Below are 21212 nucleotides of genomic sequence, written 5' to 3'. Positions count from 1 at the left end.
CGGCCACGGCGGCACCTGGGTGAGGCCCTACAGGGGCCGGGGTTGGTCACAGGCTGGTTGAGAGGATTTCTGAGAGCCAAACACCACGGGCCTCGGCACTCCACACTGACGGGGATGGGTGTCTATCCAGTGGAGCTGTTTCTTGGCAAAAGATACTTAAACTTCTTGACTTGGAGTGCTATTTGATAAATCCACCAGAGCGCCTTCTCTCTGGCTTACTTGGTTGTCCCCTCCTTATCTAGTCTTTCCACCCACCTGATAAGACTATATGAAGCCATGTCACGTGCATCCCCGGCATGTGTGTGAGCTTCTCACGCTCTGAGTATAAAATGATGACGGCATCTGATGTTTACTGGGCATTTTTCATTTCACTGAACTTTTACAGTAACACTGATAAGAGACTCCTTCATCTTTTTACCTGGCGGAAGGTTCTGCTCACAAACGTCAGAAAGATATCCATCCATTAACACAGTGCCAAATGCGACAGGGGGTGATGACAGAAACCATGGGGCCTGATGCTTTTTTGAGAGTAGGGTAGATTTTCTTAGACTGTTTTGACAGCTCCCTGAAGCCTCTCTTGAAACCCCAGAATTCACTAATATGACCCTTGAGTTCCTGGCCTTAAAAAGTTTAAAGTACATTTAACATTTACATTATCAATAAATATTTTTTTCTTTATTCTGTGATTGTTATTTGCGTTAGAGAATGGCTGCGGTCTTTCCTCGGTAGGATGCATACTGATGCTTCAAACTAGGCTGTCCCATCAGAGTGTGCTTGGTCCTAGCACCCTGCCTCCATCTATTAGAATCAGAACAACAACTCACAGTGGTTTGTGACTCAGTTTTTTAAAAGTTAAGCAATTCAAATTCACTAAACACAAATCAGAAATAACAACAGGTCATCGAAACCATAGCTCACTACATTTCAAAACGTGAGATGATGTCACGATTTTTCTAGCACTTTCACCCAGGAGCGGAGTTCTCATTTGGGCACAGATGAAGGCAGGGTACCTGGCTTCACAGAGCAAAATTCATCCTCAGAGGTCAAGCAGGTATCACTTTCTCTGTTATTATATGAGTTTTCATCTCCTCTAAAAAGAACTTGGTTATGCACAAAAGCTAGTCAACCTTTACACCAATTATACATTTTACAGAAAAATAAAACTTATCAACTATTCAAGATACAAAAGTTAGGAGGCAATGGCCTCCACAGCACTGAATAAATCATACCAAAATTTTCCCACTGCCAATTAAAAAAAAAAATTCCTGATTACTTTTTAATTTGGCACCTTGAAAATATACTCCCCCATTCAAAAAAAAAAGTCACAATTTACTTACAAGTTTTTATATTTCACGTAGAACTCCTCAACTTCTACCTCCTCTCCGGATTCCTTCTGCAACAGAGGAAAATTTCAGGCATATACTTGAAAGCATCTACTAGAATGCTCCGAAAGTAATGATTTACTCCCGTGTGGACACACATAAGGCATCGCAGAAGTGGCATGGGACGTTCCTGGAAGGATGAGCACGTGGTGAGCTGGTGGGAGGCAGTCGGATGAGGACGGGCCAGGCGCTACCCGACCGGCTCCGGCTTCTCAGACATGAATCACTTTAACTCCTCCCTAACCACATGCAGCTTCATTCACAACAACCTGACCCCAAATCTGGCTTTCTGCCAAACCCACAGTGTTAAGTAGACGCCAAGTGTACCATTTTCGCAGGCAGCAGCCAATTAGCAACTGCTCTCCTGAATGCCATATGTATTATTTTTGGCTGCCTCATGGCAACTTTACATTGTGGGTTTTGTAATGTTTTAAAATATTTAAAAGACATTTATTCGTCCATATAGTTAATAACTCTAAACAAGAAACCATATAAAACTAAACCTTGTTCCTAGGCTGTAATTTCAGTGCATCACTATTGAGGGTTTTAGTTTGACTCGATGGTACAATTAAAATCTCTCAGACAAGATGTCTCACACACGTAGCAGCCAAATAAAATTAACACTCCAAATACGACGTTGAGGTGAGGTTAACGTGGTGACCCGTCAGCCAGACCGAGAGTGCAGTGGGCAGATTATCTAGAATCTCTCCCTTGATCCTGCCTACCGTCATGTCTGCAGAAGACACCACGTGGATGATATTTTAAGCATCTCTTTCAATATTTTTTTTTTCCTTTTGGTTTTAGGCTGTTAAACAAGTCGTAATATGTAATTTTCTTCTGGAACATTTGATCAGATAAATCAGGGATGTAAAACATAAACACCACTTACAGATGTTCGAAGATTGCTTTTTACACTATTACGAGAGCACCTGCCTGGAGGGTCGCATTTGGCTGCTAGGCGGCCTCAGAGATGCCGCGGAGAAAACTAAGGCAAGTCAGAGCATGACAGAGGATGAACAAAGGAAAAGACACATTTACTGGGTGACAGACTGGCACCAGGTCCATTCAAAGACACTGGGCTCGCCCTCAATCCTTAGCCGCCTTCTTCAAAACTCTTACAAGTATCAGTTAAACTTAAATACCAAGCAGCTTTTCCAGCTGCCAAGAGATCCCCAATAAGGACACTGAGAAGTACGGCCAAAAGCCATTTACACGTGGTCCTACCCTCCCTATAGACTGTCATACTAAGTGAAGTAAGTCAGACAGAGGAGAAATACTGGGTGACATCCCTTATATGTGGAATCTAAAAAGAAATAATATGCATGAACTTATTTACAAAACAGAAAGAGACTCACAGACTTAGAAAATGAACTTATGGTTGCCCGGGGAAAGACGGGGGGAAGGGAGAGTTAGGGAGTTTGGGATGGGTATGTACACAGTGCTGTATTTAAAATGGATAACCAACAAGCACCTACTGTACAGCACAGGGAACTCTGCTCAATGTTATGTGGCAGCCTGGATGGGAAGGAAGTTTGGGGGAGAATGGATACGTGTTGATATGGCTGAGTCCCTTTGCTGTTCACCTGAAACTATCACAACACTGTTAATCAGCTACATCCCAAAACAAAAAGTTTTAAAAATTAATTAAAAAATTTAAAAACATCTGGTCCTGCCCTATCATCATCCTAAAACATTTTCTTTTAAGTATCACCAATTTTATTATTTATTTTAAAGATTGTTTAAAATGCACACTTATTTTTTAAATTTCTATTGAATTTGTTACAATATTGCTTCTGTTTTAGGTTTTGGGTTTTTTGGCCTCAAGGCCAGTGGGTTCTCAGCTCCCCGGCCAGCATGAAACTCGCATCCCTCACACTGGAAGTCTTAGCCACTGGACCACCAGGGAAGTCCCTACAGCAATGGCAGTTTCTTTTTTCTAAAAAAAATAATAATAACTTTGTTTATTTACTGTTGGCTGTGTTCAGTCTGCATTGCTGCATGAGCTGTTCTCTAGTTACGGTGAGCAGGGGCTACTCTCCAAGTGTGGTGTGCAGGCTTCTCGCTGCAGCGGCTTCTCTTGCTGCAGAACACAGGCTCCAGGGTGCGTGGGCTCAGCAGTTGCAGCTCCCGGGCTTTAGAGCACAGGTTCAATGGTTGTGGTGCATGGGCTTAGTGGCTCTGAGGCATGTGGAATCTTCCAGGATCAGGGATCAAACCTGTGTTTCCTGTGCTGGCAGGCAGATTCTTTACCAGTGAGCCACCAAGGATGCCCCTAGAGCAACTTTTTAACCGATCTGCACAGAAAACCATCTGTGTCCCAGATTTTATTTACTTTTATTATTTTTATATCAATTTTTATTGGAGTATAGCTGATTTACAATGTTGTGACGTGTCCCAGACATTTTAGTTGTCCAAAATGAAGTGTTTGCTAGATGCCTTCAGTATACACCAGCAACTACTGTATCGATAAATTCTGGTTGCTTCGAGTCCGACCGTCCCGGACTCATCTTACATTTTCCTAGCCCTAGTATTACCCGGTTCCACGCCCACATTTCAGCAATCATTTCGAGACACATTATCTTGGCATACAACCGGAGATTTCAGTAGAAAGCCAAAGATAAGACAGGGGCCATCCAAGGAGAATGAGAAGCCAGGAAGAGCCTAGATCTCATGGTGCTTCTCATAGCATATCATGAAATTTAAACCTCGAATGGAATTCAAATGTCTGGCCTGCTGTTTTAACCTTTTGATGTTAACTCTATTTCTTTCAATTCTGAAAAAGGTTTCCAAAATTACATACCTTGGAGGTAGTAAAAAGACAAGCTTTGTCCCTTCCATGCTATGTCATTTCCTGACTTCACTCTTTCAGAGTCTTCCTCCTGTATTGTCATTCCCATCTTACTCTTAAGTGGTCTCACCAACTGGAACTGCTAAGAGGGTCTCAAAGCCCACAGGATGATCTCTTGAACAAAGAGGTCATTTTCATTCTGCCTCAGTTCTGCTCCAGAAGGCTCAGACTCTTAAAGGTGTCAACGCTGTGTCCCTGACTGTCACATAGACCCATTTTCTTGTTGGGATCAGCAATGCTTCAAGGGGGCGTGCTGTGAAGATCTCAACAAGAGGGTCTCGAGCTCTCTGGGAGCAGGTGATCGGGTTCCAGACCTCACTGAGCAGCAGCTGGAGCAGGTGCAGAACTGTTCCAGGTCCTAGTTCTTTGGGATGTTCTGAACTAGAACTCTGTGCTCTGTTCAGTGACCATTCATGTTGGATCATCTTCCTGCTCCCAAAACTGTAGGTGGATCCTCTTCCCGGTCCCAGAACTGTAGGTAGATCCTCTTCTTGCTCCCCAAACTGTAGGTGGATCCTCTTCCCGCTCCCAGAACTGTGGGTGGATCCTTTTCCTGCTCCCAGAAATGTGGGTGGATCCTCTTCCCGCTCCCAGAACTGTAGGTGGATCCTCCTCCCGCTCCAAAACTGTAGGTAGATCCTCTTCCTGTTCCCAAAACTGTAGGTAGATCCTCTTCCCTCTCCCAGAACTGTAGGTAGATCCTTTTCCTGTTCCCAAAACTGTAGGTAGATCCTCTTCCCGCTCCAGAACTGTAGGTGGATCCTCTTCCTGCTCCTAGAACTGTAGGTGAATGGCCTTCCCGCTCCCAGAACTATAAGTGGATTGTCTCCCTGCTCCAGAACTGTAGGTGGAGAGCTAGAGAACTGTTTTGCCCTTCATATCATATAAATATAATTACACTGGCCTCTTCTGTTTTACTTACAGCAAAACAATGAACAAAAGTGTGTGAATTCATCAGCCCTCAGGGGCATCCTTTTAATTATTCACTAAGTGGCAGTCAGTTTGACCAGACTCCTAAGACAGTTGAAAACAGCCCAGTCCCCTATCTTCACCCCGCATGTTCAAAACTCCTTCTTCAATGGGCATATCCAATGAACAACTGAGTCCAGGCACCACCACTGTGCATGCACACACACACACACACAAAACACTCAAATTGACCGGGTGAGTCCAAAGGGCCTTTGGGGTTTTTCCATAGTCTTATGATGGAAAACCCCCACCAACTTTCTGGCCAACCCATTATCTCTAGGACAGTTACCAGTAAATTTGAGAGTGCTCTGAAGTAATTTTACATACTCAGTAGACTAGTTTTGAGAAATATGTTTATCCTTTTATTAGACGCCTAGAGTAGTCTATCAAAATCTTTATTATTCACTTGAAATTGAAAGTTCCAAATATATTAAGTTATACTTGTCCCACTGTTGCCATGAAACAGAACCTTAACCAGGCATAAATCAACTCCTCGGCCACCTGGATTCTAAAACTGCCATTCAGCAAATGATAATCCAAGCCTGAAAGACCTTTCCCAAGCACCCTATTACTAAATTAAGCAGTTGCATTGAGGAAATAAAGCTAAACTTTAGGGTGAAAAGGTGAAAATCTTATTAAATAATGCAGAAAAGAATGAGAAAGTGCCTGGATAAAAGTAACAATAAATCCATTCTTACTTCTGGCCCAACCTACTGTGTACTCTATCAGAGGTATCAAATCATGGTTTACTTAGGAAAAAAAATAGGACATCATAAATACAGAATTCACTTTCAAAACTGTTTTTGACCTGATACAAAAAGGATATGAATTGTTTTCCCCCAAGGACAGATGGCTCAAGGCAGAAAGGGCTATACTATGACTCACTGTGCAAAGAGCATTAACCTTTACACAATCCAAAAGTCCATTCTTAAACCTATCTCAATATCCAAATACAAGTACCACCTATGTTCCTTCTACTGGGTCTCACGCTTGTGCATTTGGGTTTGCTGTTGTTGTTTAGTAGCTTAGTCATGTCTAACACTTTTGCAACCCTGGACTGAGGCCTGCCAGGCTCCCCTGTCCATGGGATTTCCCAGGAGAATACTAGAGTGGGTTGCCATTTTCTTCTCCAGGAGTCTTCTCCACCCAGGGATTGAACCGGTGTCTCCTGCTTTAGCAGGTGAGTTCTTTACCACTGAGTCATCAGGAAAAACCCAATGTGGGTCCAGAACAACATAAATGCCTGAGCCATCCCCATGTAACACGAGGTGCTGAACTAAGGAAGTTCTGCCAGATGAGTTCTGTGCGTTTGTATGGCTCCATCATAAGGGATGACCCTTCAGAAGCTACAGGGATGAGGTCAGCGGATTGTAAAAACCATTACCTTAGTCCCCACTACGTGTCAGCAACGCCCAGGGGCAGCTCTGCAGCCCTCACAGCTTCCACAGTGCTGCCAGGGGGAGACAAAGGCACCTTCTCACAGCCACATCCTCAATTATTCAAGGTAATAGGAAACAGACTGGCCGGGCCAGCTAGAATCCACAGGAAAATCTCAAATTTCCTTTTGTTTCTATTTGCCACACTTTCCTCCACTGTTACTAAGGCTGATAACCAAAGTAACTATTTCAAGAACATCAGCAGTTTAAAAAGTGAGTACCTGCTAATGTTTACAATTTTCTGATGGTTTTTGATTGCCCTTTATGAAATACCAGTAATCTACAAGTAAGTCAATGAGCTCCATATTTCTTATTTTAAATCATACCTCAAGGCATGTCTCTCCTTCCAGAGAAAATTTCCCATTACTTTTCTTCATCCTAAAATTCACCAATTCAACAAACACTCTACTACCCTCAAATACAATTACAGTGATTTTTAATCTCTGGTGATAAAGATGAGCCTGGTCATCTCTAAATGGTAGTAATACCTATTCCTAAACTGGGGGTAGCTTTCTTTTAAGGGTAGGAAAGAAGGAAAAAACTAGCCCTATAGTGCGCAAGACAGAAAGAAAAAGCAATGCCCTCCATCATGTATAGTCTAAGTAGCTCTGAGTAATAGAGCTGATTATAATTTGCAACCCCCAAACCTGCTGACTATGCCTACCAAAGCACTATCAATTGAATGAAAATTAATATATCCCATGCAAACCACAGGCTATTTACTCAAAACAAGTCACTTCCATTCAGTCAAGGGGATTATGCTTTATAGTATGTCAAGCATTTACATTCTGCCATATATCTACAATTCACAAATTAACAATTCTAGAGTTATTAGAAGGACGAAAACACAACCTTTCTAATTAGGTTAACAGTGCTCGTTTCTGCTTGAACAGGAGTGAAATTTGGTTGAGATCTTATATTCATCAGAGAGGAAATTCTCAAGGTCAAAGAGTCACCAGGTAGGTAATTCCATATATCTTCATTCTCTACACTCATTTCGAAAATATCTTTTGTTTTAACTTTTTATTTTGTATTGGGATATAGCCGATGAACAATGTCGTGACAGTTTCAGGTGAAGAGCGAAGAGACTCAGCCACACACACACATTCTGTGCATGGGATTTTGATCCGATGACACCCTCGGTTGGTAATAAAATATCCATTCCATTTCACTGCAGTGAGCTGGGCTTGTGTCTCCCTGTCTGACTGAATACTCTGGCTCAGCATCATCCAGCAGAGCTCTCTGCACCATCCTGAAAATATCTTGACATGTTGCTTTTATTTTCATATGAACCAGAATGCTATCTTCTGATAAAAGTCTATGCCTTGAATAACACAATAGAACAGCAAAACAGTACTGGAGCAAAGGCAAAGAAGAATTTACCACTGGCACAATACCATTTCAAGGATCTCTAGAAAGTATCTGAAGAGTTGTTGTTAAGTCACTAAGCTGTGTCTGACTCTTTGTGACCTCCTGAACTGTAGCATACCAGGCTTCCCTGTCCTTCACTATCTCCCTGAGTTTGCTCAAACTCATGTCAATTGAGTTGGTGATGCCATCCAACCATCTCATCCTTTGTCGCTCCCTTTTTATCCTGTCCTCAATCTTTCCCAGCATCAGGGTCTTTTCCAAAGAATCAGCTCTTCACATCAGGTGGTCAAAGTACTGGAGCTTCAGCTTTAGCAACAGTCCTTCCAATGAGCATTCAGGCTTGATCTTTAGGATTGACTGGTTTGATCTCCTTGCTGTCCAAGGTATTCTCAAGAGTCTTCTCCAGCAACACAATTTGAAAGCATCAATTCTTTGGTGCTCAGCCTTCCTTATGGTCCAACTCTCACATCTGTACATGCTTCCTGGAAAAAGCACAGCTTTGACTATACAGACCTTTGTTGGCAAAGGGGTATCTCTGCCTTTCAATATATTATCTAGGTTTGTCATAGCTTTTCTTCCAAGGTGCAAGCATCTTTTAATTTTGTGGCTGCAGTCATCATCAGCAGTGATTTTGGAGTCCAAGAAAATAAAATCTATTACTGTTTCCGCTTTTTCCCTATCTGTTTACCATGGATGCCATGATCTTCCGTTTTTGAATGCTGAACGATTTTTTGAATGCTGAGTTTTAAGCCAACATTTTCAAAGATTTCACCTTCATCAAGAGGCTCTTAAATATTTCCTATCTGATAAACCCAGGAGTTCACTTTAAATCTTGTAATTCCTCCACTCCTCATCTCTCTCACTGGAAGTTACACTTTGTATACACTTTACATTTTTTTTTCCCGCAGGAAAAAAAAAAAGGCTTATTTTACATGTCAAAACAATGAGGCTATACTTCCACACACCTTGAAAGCGAAGAAAAAGAAATAACTGTGCACTTGATGATGATTCAAGCCGGAAGACAGACACTTATACCTAAAGGAGACCATCTCTAGAGACAAACAAACCAAACACCGTTTGCTAGAACATGTAAATGACCTGGATGCCTATGTACTCCTTCAGACTAAAGCATTTTCTCAAACTGATGGAAAACGGGAAAGGTTGACAGGGAGTCTCCCTCAGTAACAGGCGCAGTGTTCCTGGAATTCATTGTCACAGTGTGTGTGCCCCTCAGGGACAAGGGCACCAGGCTAACAGAGGATACTTAGGGCTCGCCTTCAGGAATCAACATGAATTTCAAACAATTTGGAAGGATAAGGTATATTATCTTCAAAAATTATACTGAAAATATTTCAGTATTTCACTTCTGCAGTAACAAAAAAGAAATACTAGGGAATATTTCAATTGCATATGAAAGGACTTTCCTGGCAGTCCAGTGCTTAAGACTCTGCTCTTTCACTCTAGGTGGTACAGGTTCGATCCCTAGTTAGGGAAACTAGGATCCCACGCACTGCAAGGCACGACTGAAACAAACAAACAAAATCCCCCATCAAACAAACAAGCAAAAAAAGAAATTAGAATTCAACTACACATGAAAAAATACTGTGAAAAGTATGAGAAAACAGCTACTTGCTAAAATGATAAAGAGAGCTTCCAGGGTTGGGGAGTGGGAGTAGGGACCTTCCCAAGAGAGATGACAGATTGATGTCTATGATTTTTTATGAATAATATTTATGAAATAGGCAGCCTATGAGTCCTATACATTTCTTTTGAGATGTTTTGAGTTCCTGCCTATTCTAAATGCGGTAGTAAAGCACGGACTGATACATCTTAACTTCATTTGGGGTTAAATATCCCAAAGATTGATATTGGACTAATATCAATTAGACAGGATTAGAACCACCAGCAGAAGTTTTATTTTACAATAGTGAAATTTTTAAAAGGAAAATGTAAAACAAAAAATAATTCTGAGTCACACGCACACCACAAGTTTTGATGACTCCACACGGCGCTTACCTGTTTTTTTACTGAACGACTGCTCATAATTTTTTCTACCACTGGACCATCTGCATCAACAGATTCCTAAAAAATAAAGCAGAAGGAATGACTGCAAACAGAGAGCATGTCATTCTAAGCTATAAAAGTGAGAAACCATTCCCTTTTGCATCTCCCTCCAAACCCTTTAAATTCATACCCTTTAAATCACTGGGCAGGATCGCCAGTGGGAAACACGATTGAAAAGAACAAAAATCTCCCTCTACAGAAAGGCAAAATGGAAGATCTGTGTTTATTACTTCGCGATTATGTGGTTTAATTGCATGGACTAGCATGGGTCCCCAAAGCCAAGGAGCATTCAGAAACTCCAGCTGCCAAGAGAAATGATCTCTGCATGATGGCAAAGACCTGCCTTCTCCCTGTCTGGACCCATGGGGTAAATATACTCATCATTCTGTTATTGTAGGCAGCTTTGATCTACGGAGGTCACACAAAACGTTACAGAACAACCTGACAGAGTGCAAATTACCAAATGAATTACAAAACTGCATTTAATATATTTTTCAGTGGGTTACCAGTTTGTTAACTAAAGCACAGTGATGGTAGGAAGAGGACTTTGGGGGGGGGGGGCGGGGCAGGAGATCTTCACAATAATCAATCCTCCATCACTACCCATATTTTACAAGCTCTTTTATCCATCATTTACATTGCATGGAGAATAAAGTATGCCCTGCTGGGTACTACATGGCAGTAATTTCATAAAGGGGTTCTTATGATGCTGAGCAGCAGGAGACAAGCCTGAGTGGCTTATTAAAGTCCCAGAAGCTATACAGCACTGAACTCTTGAAGGGAAATTCAGTCTCCCTGCAGCCCAGCTCTGACTCATCCTCAACAGGGACCATCAATTCTCCAAAGCGGTGTCAAATTGTGTATCACAGGCTCACACTAAAATAAATTTCAGTGAACAGGGTTTTTTAAAAAACCTACTTCTAAACCACTGATTTCCCAAAGTATGTTCACCAACACGAGACGGATGTCCAACACTTCAAATGAACTTCTCAGATACCAGCTATAAAATCTCCAGCCTATTCTTTGAAATGTACGCGGGAACCCCGCACACCTGGTCGCTCACCTGTGGCTCTGACTGTGAGGTGGTGGAGGGGGAGTCTCTCCCAGCAGCATCTGCGTCATCGGCCTCCTCATCAGAGATCTTGAACTCCAAGTCCTCGGTGTATCGCTTTCTCTTCACTTGCCTGCTGGACCGTCGTTTCTAAAACAAAACCCACCCGGGAGGGCTTAGAAAGCTGATGCTTATTTCTGTTTCTTAGAATGGCAAGGGTATATTTATATTATAAAACAACAATGATCTTAAAGAAAAGTCAGTGACTATAACCTTGTAAATCACACAAGACATCACATTGGCAACAAATATGATGGGAAAGGGGTTAATCTGAAGTCAGACACCTGGCAGGTCAAGGTCCTGCCGCTTCCGGCTACGTGGCCTTTAACTGCACAACGGTAGTAACAACACATCTTCCTCCTCATTCAGGTGGTGAGTTGCTCAAAAGTGAAGGCAATACTGAAGCTGGGTGGTGGATATATAAGACTTCATTAGGCCATCCTATTTTTGTATATTTAAAAAAAATTTTTTTTCATGATAAAAAGTCTAAAAAAACTGAAGGCATTAGAAGATACTTTGTGAATTATAAAGTTCTATATAACTACAGTTAGGTTATTATCCAAGGTACCAATAAGATTTCAGAGGTCCATTTAAATAGAAGGTGTGCATTTTAATCTTGGTCCTAAAAGAACATTTCTGAAGAGATGAAGGACTGAATGGTAGAATTTATGAGCAACTATGATAAGGAACTTTACTTTTAAAAGTTTGGACTGCACTAATTAAAATGCAAAGGACTGTTAACAGTATTAGTAGGAACACTGGCAAGATGCTGTCTCATCCAGTGGTCAAAGTAGAACCTAATACACTTTTGCAGGACCAGTGTGGTCAAAATGTAAAACCTGCCCACTCATCCTGGCAAGCAAACTCCTAGGAAGCTACAGGATGCATCCAGAAGACAAATGATTAACTAAAAAGAAAAGCAAGTCACATAACAATTGGTTGCTTACAATTCTAAGATTAGAAAAACCTTGTGTATCTATCTGCATGTGTGGCCCATCAATATATTAACTCCTCCAGAGAAACACACTGCATATCTTGTTTACTTTCCTATGACCCAATGAATATTTGTTTAAAAAAAATTAATGTATATGTGCATGTTTTCAATAATAGGAAAAAAATCTGAAAAGACACAACACACTGTTAAAGCTATTAATTCTGGGGAGTGAAATAAATGCAGCAGAAGGAAAGATTCTGCACTTTTCGTTCAAAACAATTCTAGACTGCTTGACCTATTTGATATACAAATAGGTTTGTCTGTTAATTAAAAATGGAGATAAATAACTTTCTCATTAATGTGTGTATGTGATAAAATCTAAGCTAACTCTAAAATGACTTGTGTAAGTTTTAAATCACTGACCAAGACAAGACTATTACAGATGAGCTGGCAAAGCACACAGAATAAAAAGAATATGGAGAAAAGTAACACTGATACAAACTGCTTTCTAAGAGTTATGAAGAAAAACTTTCTGAAGAGCATTGCAAGGTTTTTAAAGTTGGGACAGTAAGGCAGAGAGAAGCAAATCACCCCACCACATGGACCTCAGGAGGTATGGGCCAGAGACCGACAGGGCCCAAGTCGGGACCACCAAGCTCCAACACCCTGTACCATAGAATGGGACCCACTGCATTTTACTGTATTAAGTCTGTGATTCCCTTGCTCTCAAAAGAGGGTGGGAGGCCGCTCACAATACAACTGGTACAACTGGAGCAACAGATGGGTCATTGGAGACTGTGAGCTTTTAGCTCTACATCTAGGTATTGGGGGGAGTTGGGGGGGGCATCCAAATTCTGACTTTCCCCTTTGACCTCCCTCTCCTCTCCGGAATAACCAATTCCATGTGGAGGTGACACAGAGGCCAGCGGGGGTCCTGCCACAGCCCATCCTGCCCCACGTCACCTTGTGAGTCCTGGCACTGTGTGTCCCCATGAGAATGAGCCTGGTCCCTCACTGTGTGACCTTAAGTGCATTGTTTTAGGGACCTCAGTTTCCCGATCTGTAGAATAGGGGTAATGGTAGTAGCTGCCTCATAAGTATGCTGTGATGATCACAGAAGGAAATTCACTGGAAGCATTCAAAATGGTGCATTCAAAACATGCTAATGCTACATGCAATCAGTAGCATTACGGTCATCAGCAACTAGCTCCACTTTTGCAAGGAAAGTCAGGAAGCAGTGAGGCTCTAAAGCCAGGCTGCATTACACAGCCTCCTTCCTCTCTTCCCACAGCTCGTCTGAAGTAACTCCTCTTCTGCCTCATTTTATCACCTCCCACTTCTGGCTGTCAATTTCTTTAAGATGCAAGAGCCTATTATCAGGAACAACATTTTAATTTGGTGAGATTTAGCATAATCTCTGTATTTCATTTGATGTATCAATTTTGCTAAATGGAAACGGATTAATCTTTATTTTCATCTTTATGTCATTACTGTAAGGAGAATGTGCTACGAATGACACATCTGTGATGCTTTATCATGTTTCCGTGGCTGGGGCCATTCTGCCCCAGGATTCTTTCAGTGCAAGTAACTAAACGTCCTTGGACAGAGTCTAAGACAAATCCACTTTAAACCCCACTTTGATAATGAAGAAATGTTCCAGTGCAATAAGACAGGGACTTTTTTTTTTATAGAAATGTATGTATGGTGAATATAACTTTTATAATCAAAGTTTCTCCTCATATCAACTTTGTCTTACATAAGGGTAAAAAAAAAATATACAGTTAGAACTCAATTTTCTCAACTGTTTAAATGTTATATGGCTTCTCTACCTTTTAAATAATAACTGATCTTAAGTTCATTTATTTTGGGTATCAAGGTTTCTTTTCCAATTTCCCAACATAAAATAATTTATTACATAATAGGCTTCTTTAAGATCTCTTAGATTATTATTTAAAAGATTTGGGGAGTATGGCTAATTCAGTTGATGTTTGAGAGAAAACAACAAAATTCTGTAAAGCAATTATCCTTCAATTAAAAAAGAAAAAAAAAAGATTGAGAGGGGATCAAAATAAAATGTAAGAATTGCACTTAAAGCTCAAAACTTTTGAATTAACACAAAAATAACTTGTTAAACTTGGATTGTTTTAAGAATTTTCTTATAGCTAAAATAGGTATACTGAAGAGGAGATTTAAATGTGTTGTCACAATCTCACTATGGCAGTACTTTGTGACAATTTTCAGTTGGGTAAAAGAAAAAATAAGACATGGCATTTACTGGAGTTTAAACAAATCAATCATAAAACTCAAGAACTACACTCCCTTTACTGAAGCGTGTGCGACAGGAAGAAACACAACAAACCAGCAGGCAGCATCACTTCCTGTGCGGAGACACAGGAGGGACACTGAGAAAGAGTGACTTGTGTGGTTACTGACTTCAGCTGTGCAGCCCAGGACAGTTCAGCACCAGCCAATGAGAAAGGATGCATCGATGTCCCTTTGCATTGATTAGCATTTTCTATAAGTGAAATGCAGAAGGGGAAAAAAAAAACACAAAACACTGGTATTTCATAAAGCCCATTTGGGTCTGCATTAATACAAATGGATTTTTAAGATTCAGTAGTGTTTGTGAAAGAACTACAGAATTTTCTTGACCTGTGTGAAAGTCTTCTTCATATTGTCCAAATACTACTACATGAAGGTCCTAGTTTAAGCAAAGACAATTCGGGGGGAAAAAAACTACCTGTGAGCATAAAAATTAAACTCAAAATCATTAAAAATAGCTTAAAACTCCCTAAACAATTAAAATATCTACTCACCTCCCCCATATCCTTTCACTGACACACATTCATTCATTCATTCATTCATTCATTCTCTCTTTCCCCCTTTCAGGTCCTCTTAGGTTAGGTCATTCTGTGACTTAATCGGTAACAGGGAGTTCTAGTTAAACACACACACACAAACAAAAGCTATCTGAAATTCTTTAGCACAGAGCTGTATATTGCAAGTACTTTGTTTCTAACTTTGAAGCAAAGTAGTAGGTACAAGGAGTACTGAATATGCACCAAACCATTAGAAAAGGTCAAACTTGCTTCCAGGGGCTGCTTTCTATCCTGGCAGGATGCTCAGAAACTGCTCCTTGACAGCGGAGATGTCATTCACAGAAGCCACGTTCCCAGGCACCCCAGAGGACCACGCTGGCATGCTTCCAGGGAACGTAACAAGGAAATAATGTTCAACAGTCACGTGGAGGGATCCCTTACTTACAGTCCTCTCAGTGGAGGCAGTATGCTTTATACGCAAGAACCTGAATTCCTGATGTTTATTTCAGGGCCAGTCTTTCGACTGATTCCTATAACACTGTCCAAAAGTCAGGAGAACCTAACACTGGACAATTGTGCAGAGCTGCCATCCAGAAAGTCACTCAGTTGGTTCACAGAAACTTTAGTATTACACAAACACATCTCGACTCTGACCGTCGGATGTCAGAAACCTTAAGATGAGGTACAGATTACATCTTCAACTTTGTTCTGCAATATAATTGACAGGGAACCAAACTTAGGAGAAATTTAGAAATGTGGATGAAGCTCTTAATGAACCAATGTATTAAGAATACATTAACACTAACATATACATAAACATCAAAAGATACCTTCACAGAAATAAATGTAAAGAGCCTGTTTTATTTATCATAGAGTCAAAGATGGCAAAAACATGAAGTCAGGAGTTTAATTTCGGGCAGGCCGCCCAGATCTCATCACAATGGATATAATGTTCCAGACAACAAAAACCCATCTTTACAGCAGCTCTATAACAAAGACAGGTAGGTCCAGTGCACTTGATATGCAGCTACAGTTACCCACGCTCAACAACCATGGCTCAGGATCAGAATAAAGGTATTACCTGAACACCTGGGTCTTCATCGTCTTCAGGAGGAGGGGATGGTGGGGGCGTTTTGTCCAAGTCTGAATTTTCAGAACCTTCTGTTTTTCCCTTGTTGACCTTTTTCTTCAAAGCACTTGCTTCTGCATCAGGTTTCTTGTTACTAGAATTCAAAGTGGATCACTTAGTGTTCACTTTTTCATGAGGTGTCCACACGCCCCATGCCTCTGTTTCCCACACAAACATCCCCGAAGTATCAATAACCGTGGATAAATCAATGCATGTTGGCCATCGAGAGTTACAGTACTTACTCTCAATTAATTTTTACAGCAAAACCCCATACCCATGACCTTCGGCAAATACCTGACCTAATTAAAAAGCAACGGCATGCAAAAACTGCTAATAGTCACACAGAGTACATTTGTTCATCGAGACAATGAACAGTCTCTGCGAATACAGCAAGCCCTGATGAAAAATCAGATTAAGAAGTTGTTTTGCTATCAAGTTTTTAAGGCACCAGACTATGTTTTTCAAACTTTCAAGGAAAGCTAGAACATAATGATCATTTCTTCGTATCTCCTGCGGATAGCTTTAAATACTCCTAAGTCCTTTTCTTGACCAGTAGTATTGCATGTCCTCTTTTACATCATTCAGCTACATTTTAATCCAAGTTATAATCTTTTAAAATATAACAAAATATATAACAATTTCCTCTTCTACACAGTTTTATTTAATGCTGTGTTCTTAAGTAAATATAAGCTTTATTTTGGTGCTAGGCGTTTTTTTTAAGGTGTCACAATAGCCTGTTTTTCAAAAGCTAGGTCTCCAAAATACAAAAACATAGCAGAGTGACCCCAATAATTCAAGTTCACGATCCATAGCATGTTTCCATCAAAGGTTAACAGGATTTGAATGTTACCAAAGTCAAAAGACAAGAATGAACTGTAAGAAAAAGAAAAAAAAGATTTTAAATTTAAGTCTAACATCACGTTTAGAACCTTTATTTGCCATTCTTTTAGAATGCACTCTGAGTGCCACCTTTCACAGCAATTTCCAAACCAGCCTCAAGGTTTCCTAACATTGTTTATTATCATTTATTATCCAACATTTAAAACAATCCAACCTCAGTAACTATTACTTTTTACCACTGAAAACAAAAGATACATTTCAAAAACCTTTAAAAAGTTTGAACTTGTAAATTCCTAAAAAAAATATGCTGCCAGAATGCATTAAGTAGCATTTCTGTTTCAGTCCCAACTATTACAAAAGGAAAAGAGGCCAGGATACCTACATGCTTTAATTTCAGTAAAGCACATGTCATGTAAAATATTTCAAAAGTATGTGTTAATATAATTGCACACCTAAAAGGGATTTTTGTAACGAATAAATAAGATATTTGATAATACTAAAGTAGTCATTTTCAAATCCTCAGAGCTTGTTTTTTATTTTGTGGTGTTAATATCTTAGCCTAGTAAATAGCCACATAAGGAAAAAACTTACAACGATTCAAGATTATAGCAAACAGCAGTTAGGTTTACAGACTTATTTTTAATTAAAAAAAAAAAAAAGGCAGTGTCCTAAAAACTTTAGGCCCCCGAAAGATCCACAGAAAGCATAATATTTTTTAAATTAAAAAAAAAAAATCCATACAAGAGTTCCTCATCCAACTATCCCAGTGTTTATGCTACACATGGACAGCAGTCTCCCCTACTATGAGGCTCCATTCCCAGCATTTATTTCCGCTCTAACTGCCACAAATTATACAATACTACAGCTGAACGCTGGGCCCCTTTCCTTTCATCTGCACGCCAAGAGCAATCAGATTACCCTGGTAACCAGCGGTCACATGACCAGCACCTGCTCTTTTGGCTGGATGCCACTGACTAAAGCCATCTGCTTCCCTCAATCAGCTTTCAAACATTCTCAACACCTGCGCTGCAGTGTTTTGTGGTTTCTTTTATCAAATCAGTGCAAAACTGCTTCCAAAACTTTACATATTTCTCAAATTTGTTTAATCAGAGGTAGGCCTGTCACGGAGTTGAACAGCTGCCAGGTAAAGCAAGTTGGCGGCTTGTCCTCTGCCCGTGCCCTCTCCACCCTGGAGTGCAGGACACCATTTGATTTAGTGGGGTTACTGCACCCAGGGTGAACCATCCTCCAGGAGAGAAAGGCTCGCTGTCCCGGAGCCTGCTGGAGCCCAGGTCTGAGGAGATGTCAATCTGCCGAAGAAGAGACGTGCGCATGCTTTTCCATCTGTCCTTGGCTGGGGACGCGCCCCATGGAAGCTCTGAGACCACCCGAGGTTGGACAGGACCCCTCCAAGCGCATGGACAGATCGCCAGCAGCACAGGGAAGTGCCCACCCCAGCTCCGATGACTGGAGGATTTCTAATCTCAGTAGATCCTGTGTTGTTCATGCTGCTCAGAGGCAGCTAAGCGTTTCCTTGCTAACATCTTCTCATGACATCAACATATAAACCAGGAACACACGAAGAAGTCAAATGCTACAAAGTCTTCATGTCACCCCAACACACGACAATCGAGGACCAGATTGCCTTTGCCACTATTTTGCAGTAAGCTCACTTGGACTTTCAACTGTTACATTAAAACTGCTTTGCCCCCAAAAAACCAGAATCAGAATTTTTTTTTCCCCAGCCAATGAGGGTAATCAGAGCACTGATTTCAGACAGCCCTCAGTTCACGTTCCAACTTTGTCACTGCTAACCTGTCTGTGATCCTGGATACATCTTTAAATTTCCCTATGTCTTTCCCTGAGCTTCAGTTTACTCATCTACGAAATGAGGTTACTAATTACACCCTGCTCCAAGACTTGATCTTTCCAGCGCCTGGCACCCACGGCTGAGAACTGTTCTCTGACTGTGGCAGAATAAGCAGAGGACACTTAAGGACAAGCCACACCACACTGTGACCGCTTCATCTAAGCCACTCGAAGAGAAGGAACATCCCGTATCAACAGAGCTCAACACCAGCTCAAAGGACAAACGAGCAGACCAGCCCAGCAGCCACTGCTATAGTATAGACACATATCACATCCCACCGTGACTATCACAACACCCAGACTGCTGGAAAAAGGACACAAATCCCAGGGCCACAGCCGGGACTCAGATGTGTGAGGTTCAAAACTGATCTTTCGGGATGTCAAAACCAAAACATACACATTCCTCTTCCAAGTTATAATCCAGAGAGTTTGAGCGCACGGAGAGGGCAGCTCTTCTGGTAGGGGAGAAGGGAATGGTATTAACAAGGATGTTACACCCCTTGACCAGACACTATGAGGTGGGGGAAGAGACCCCTGGGCTACTTGGCGCAGATCTACAACCTTACGGCGCCTCCAACAGCTGCAGTGCTGGCCTTGGCCCGGTGCCCCATCAGCAAGGATGGTGAGGAAAGCTGGGCTGCATGGGGTCCCCTGAGTGGCCTCCATGGAGAAGCCACATCTGTCCTCAGGCCTACCCTAGACCAGCTCTGCCCACCTCCTTCCCCGAGCTCTGAGCTGCGGTCCTGCCACCTGAACAATACCTGCAAACCCATCCTCCGGGCACCACCAGGGCAGCTGGCTCACAGGCAAACCTGACCGAGTCATTCTGCTGAAGTCCAGTCCCACATGTATTGACGTCTGAGATTCTGCACGCAGCTTTTACAGTTGGCGACGTCAACTTTCTTTTTCTACACTTTCCCACATCCTAAACCCCCCATCCTCCACCCTATGGATACACAGAAGCACTTTTGAAATCATACACATGTCTCCTCAACCTCCCGCTTACTCATCCACAAGGCTCAGGTGGACATCACTCACTCAGAGAACCATTTTCTGGCCACCAGAGTCTGGATTAGTCAGATCGCACACCCTCTACATGCCACACGACACATCCCACACACAAGGGATATTTAAAACACAACCCTGGGGGCTAACATGACTGCAATGCAGGGAAACCGAGGCACTATGTGGGTATGTTTTTCTCCAAATATCCTGTAAGCTCGAGAAGGAGCTGTGTCTTATTTATCTCTGTACTCCTCATGTCTGGTCAGGTGAGGTTAGCTGAGTGATTTAACTAAACAGTAAAAGTAATAGGGAAAACAACAAACACCTACTCAGTCCGGACTATTTGCAGCTCAAGCTCTCTGGTTGCCAACGCATTTACGATAACCCCACACAGATTCTATCTTTACGAAGCTCAGTAAAGAGAGGCTAAAGTACTGCCCAAATAGAGTGAAACCTAGCAATGCCTCAAACCCTGTACATCTTTATACTTCCCCTCTGTACTCACACAAGTTCTTTCATTTCCTGATCCTTATCGCCCATCATTACTGGTGTGGCCGAGATGTAGGGCCGCCCCTTCGTCAAGTTGGGCGGGCCCCTGTATTCTTGGAAAGGGGACTTCTTTCTGGGGATGCTGCTGGCGATTGGCAGGGCCACTGTCCCTCCACCAGCTTTACTCACATGTCACGTTTCACCATGAGAGGCAGGTCATGGTGGTGGGCAGAAGGAAGTGCTCAGGGTCGATGGCTGAGTGACACTTTGGTCACCTTGACAGACTGAGCTCTAAAGTTCTGTTCCCCGCCCCATGTGATCAAAGCCTGTACCACCCTGATGAGAACTCTGAGAAACAAGTGGTAGGTTCAGAGAGGAGGGATTTACAAAAGAGGATCAGCCCCTCAGAAGGATGGTATTCAGCATGTGGCTGTAAGAGTTCACAGCCATGGGCCAAGGGATGGTCCCTGGAAAGGGGCTGGACACATAAATCCCAGCTCAGATCAGCACATGAACAATGAAGACTGTCTTTGGTGAGAAACAGTACAGGTTTTTTAAACAAAACTTTTATGCAAAGGACCAGGACTTATAGGAAAGCCAGCTAGCTGCCCTGGTTTGTTACAGAGTGTAAACATCGATTAACATTAGCCTAAGGATCCAAGTCCTCCAAGGAAAGAAAGTTTGAAAAGGAACAATATTGTGGAACCAAATGGGATCAGAGGAAGACAGTCAGCTAGTGAAGCGGCTGAACAGCAGCAGGGATTCACCACACAGACCCTCAGACAGGACACGCTGGCAAAGGTTCTCCTCACACTGGGAAAAATCAACCATGAGGTTTGTGAACATTAAACAGGCCTGTTTTCAGGAAATCAAGCCAAAGTGTCACACTACTACTGTCTTTTAGGAGAACAAAGAGTATTGAAACATATCCTTATATTTTACAGAC

The 21212-nt window shown here is 41.8% G+C and overlaps 1 protein-coding gene across 3 annotated transcripts in view; it reads right to left on the bottom strand.

The window, feature by feature from the left end:
• The window catches only part of CHD7 (chromodomain helicase DNA binding protein 7), a 190619-nt gene that overhangs the window by 56080 nt on the left and 113327 nt on the right, over positions 1–21212 (bottom strand). For all 3 annotated transcript variants that reach the window (XM_025001824.2, XM_059874422.1, XM_059874421.1), the window contains exons 4-7: positions 16016–16157; positions 11134–11271; positions 10023–10088; positions 1338–1393 (exon numbers count right to left, since the gene is read on the bottom strand). In XM_025001824.2, coding sequence (XP_024857592.1) covers positions 1338–1393; positions 10023–10088; positions 11134–11271; positions 16016–16157 — 402 coding nt within the window. The remainder of the gene's footprint in view (positions 1–1337; positions 1394–10022; positions 10089–11133; positions 11272–16015; positions 16158–21212) is intronic.

This window comes from Bos taurus, chromosome 14 (assembly GCF_002263795.3).
Source record: "Bos taurus isolate L1 Dominette 01449 registration number 42190680 breed Hereford chromosome 14, ARS-UCD2.0, whole genome shotgun sequence".
Taxonomy (NCBI): Eukaryota; Metazoa; Chordata; class Mammalia; order Artiodactyla; family Bovidae; genus Bos; species Bos taurus.
The sequence above is the reverse complement of the archived record's forward strand: the minus strand, read 5'-3'. Positions and strand labels throughout refer to the sequence as shown.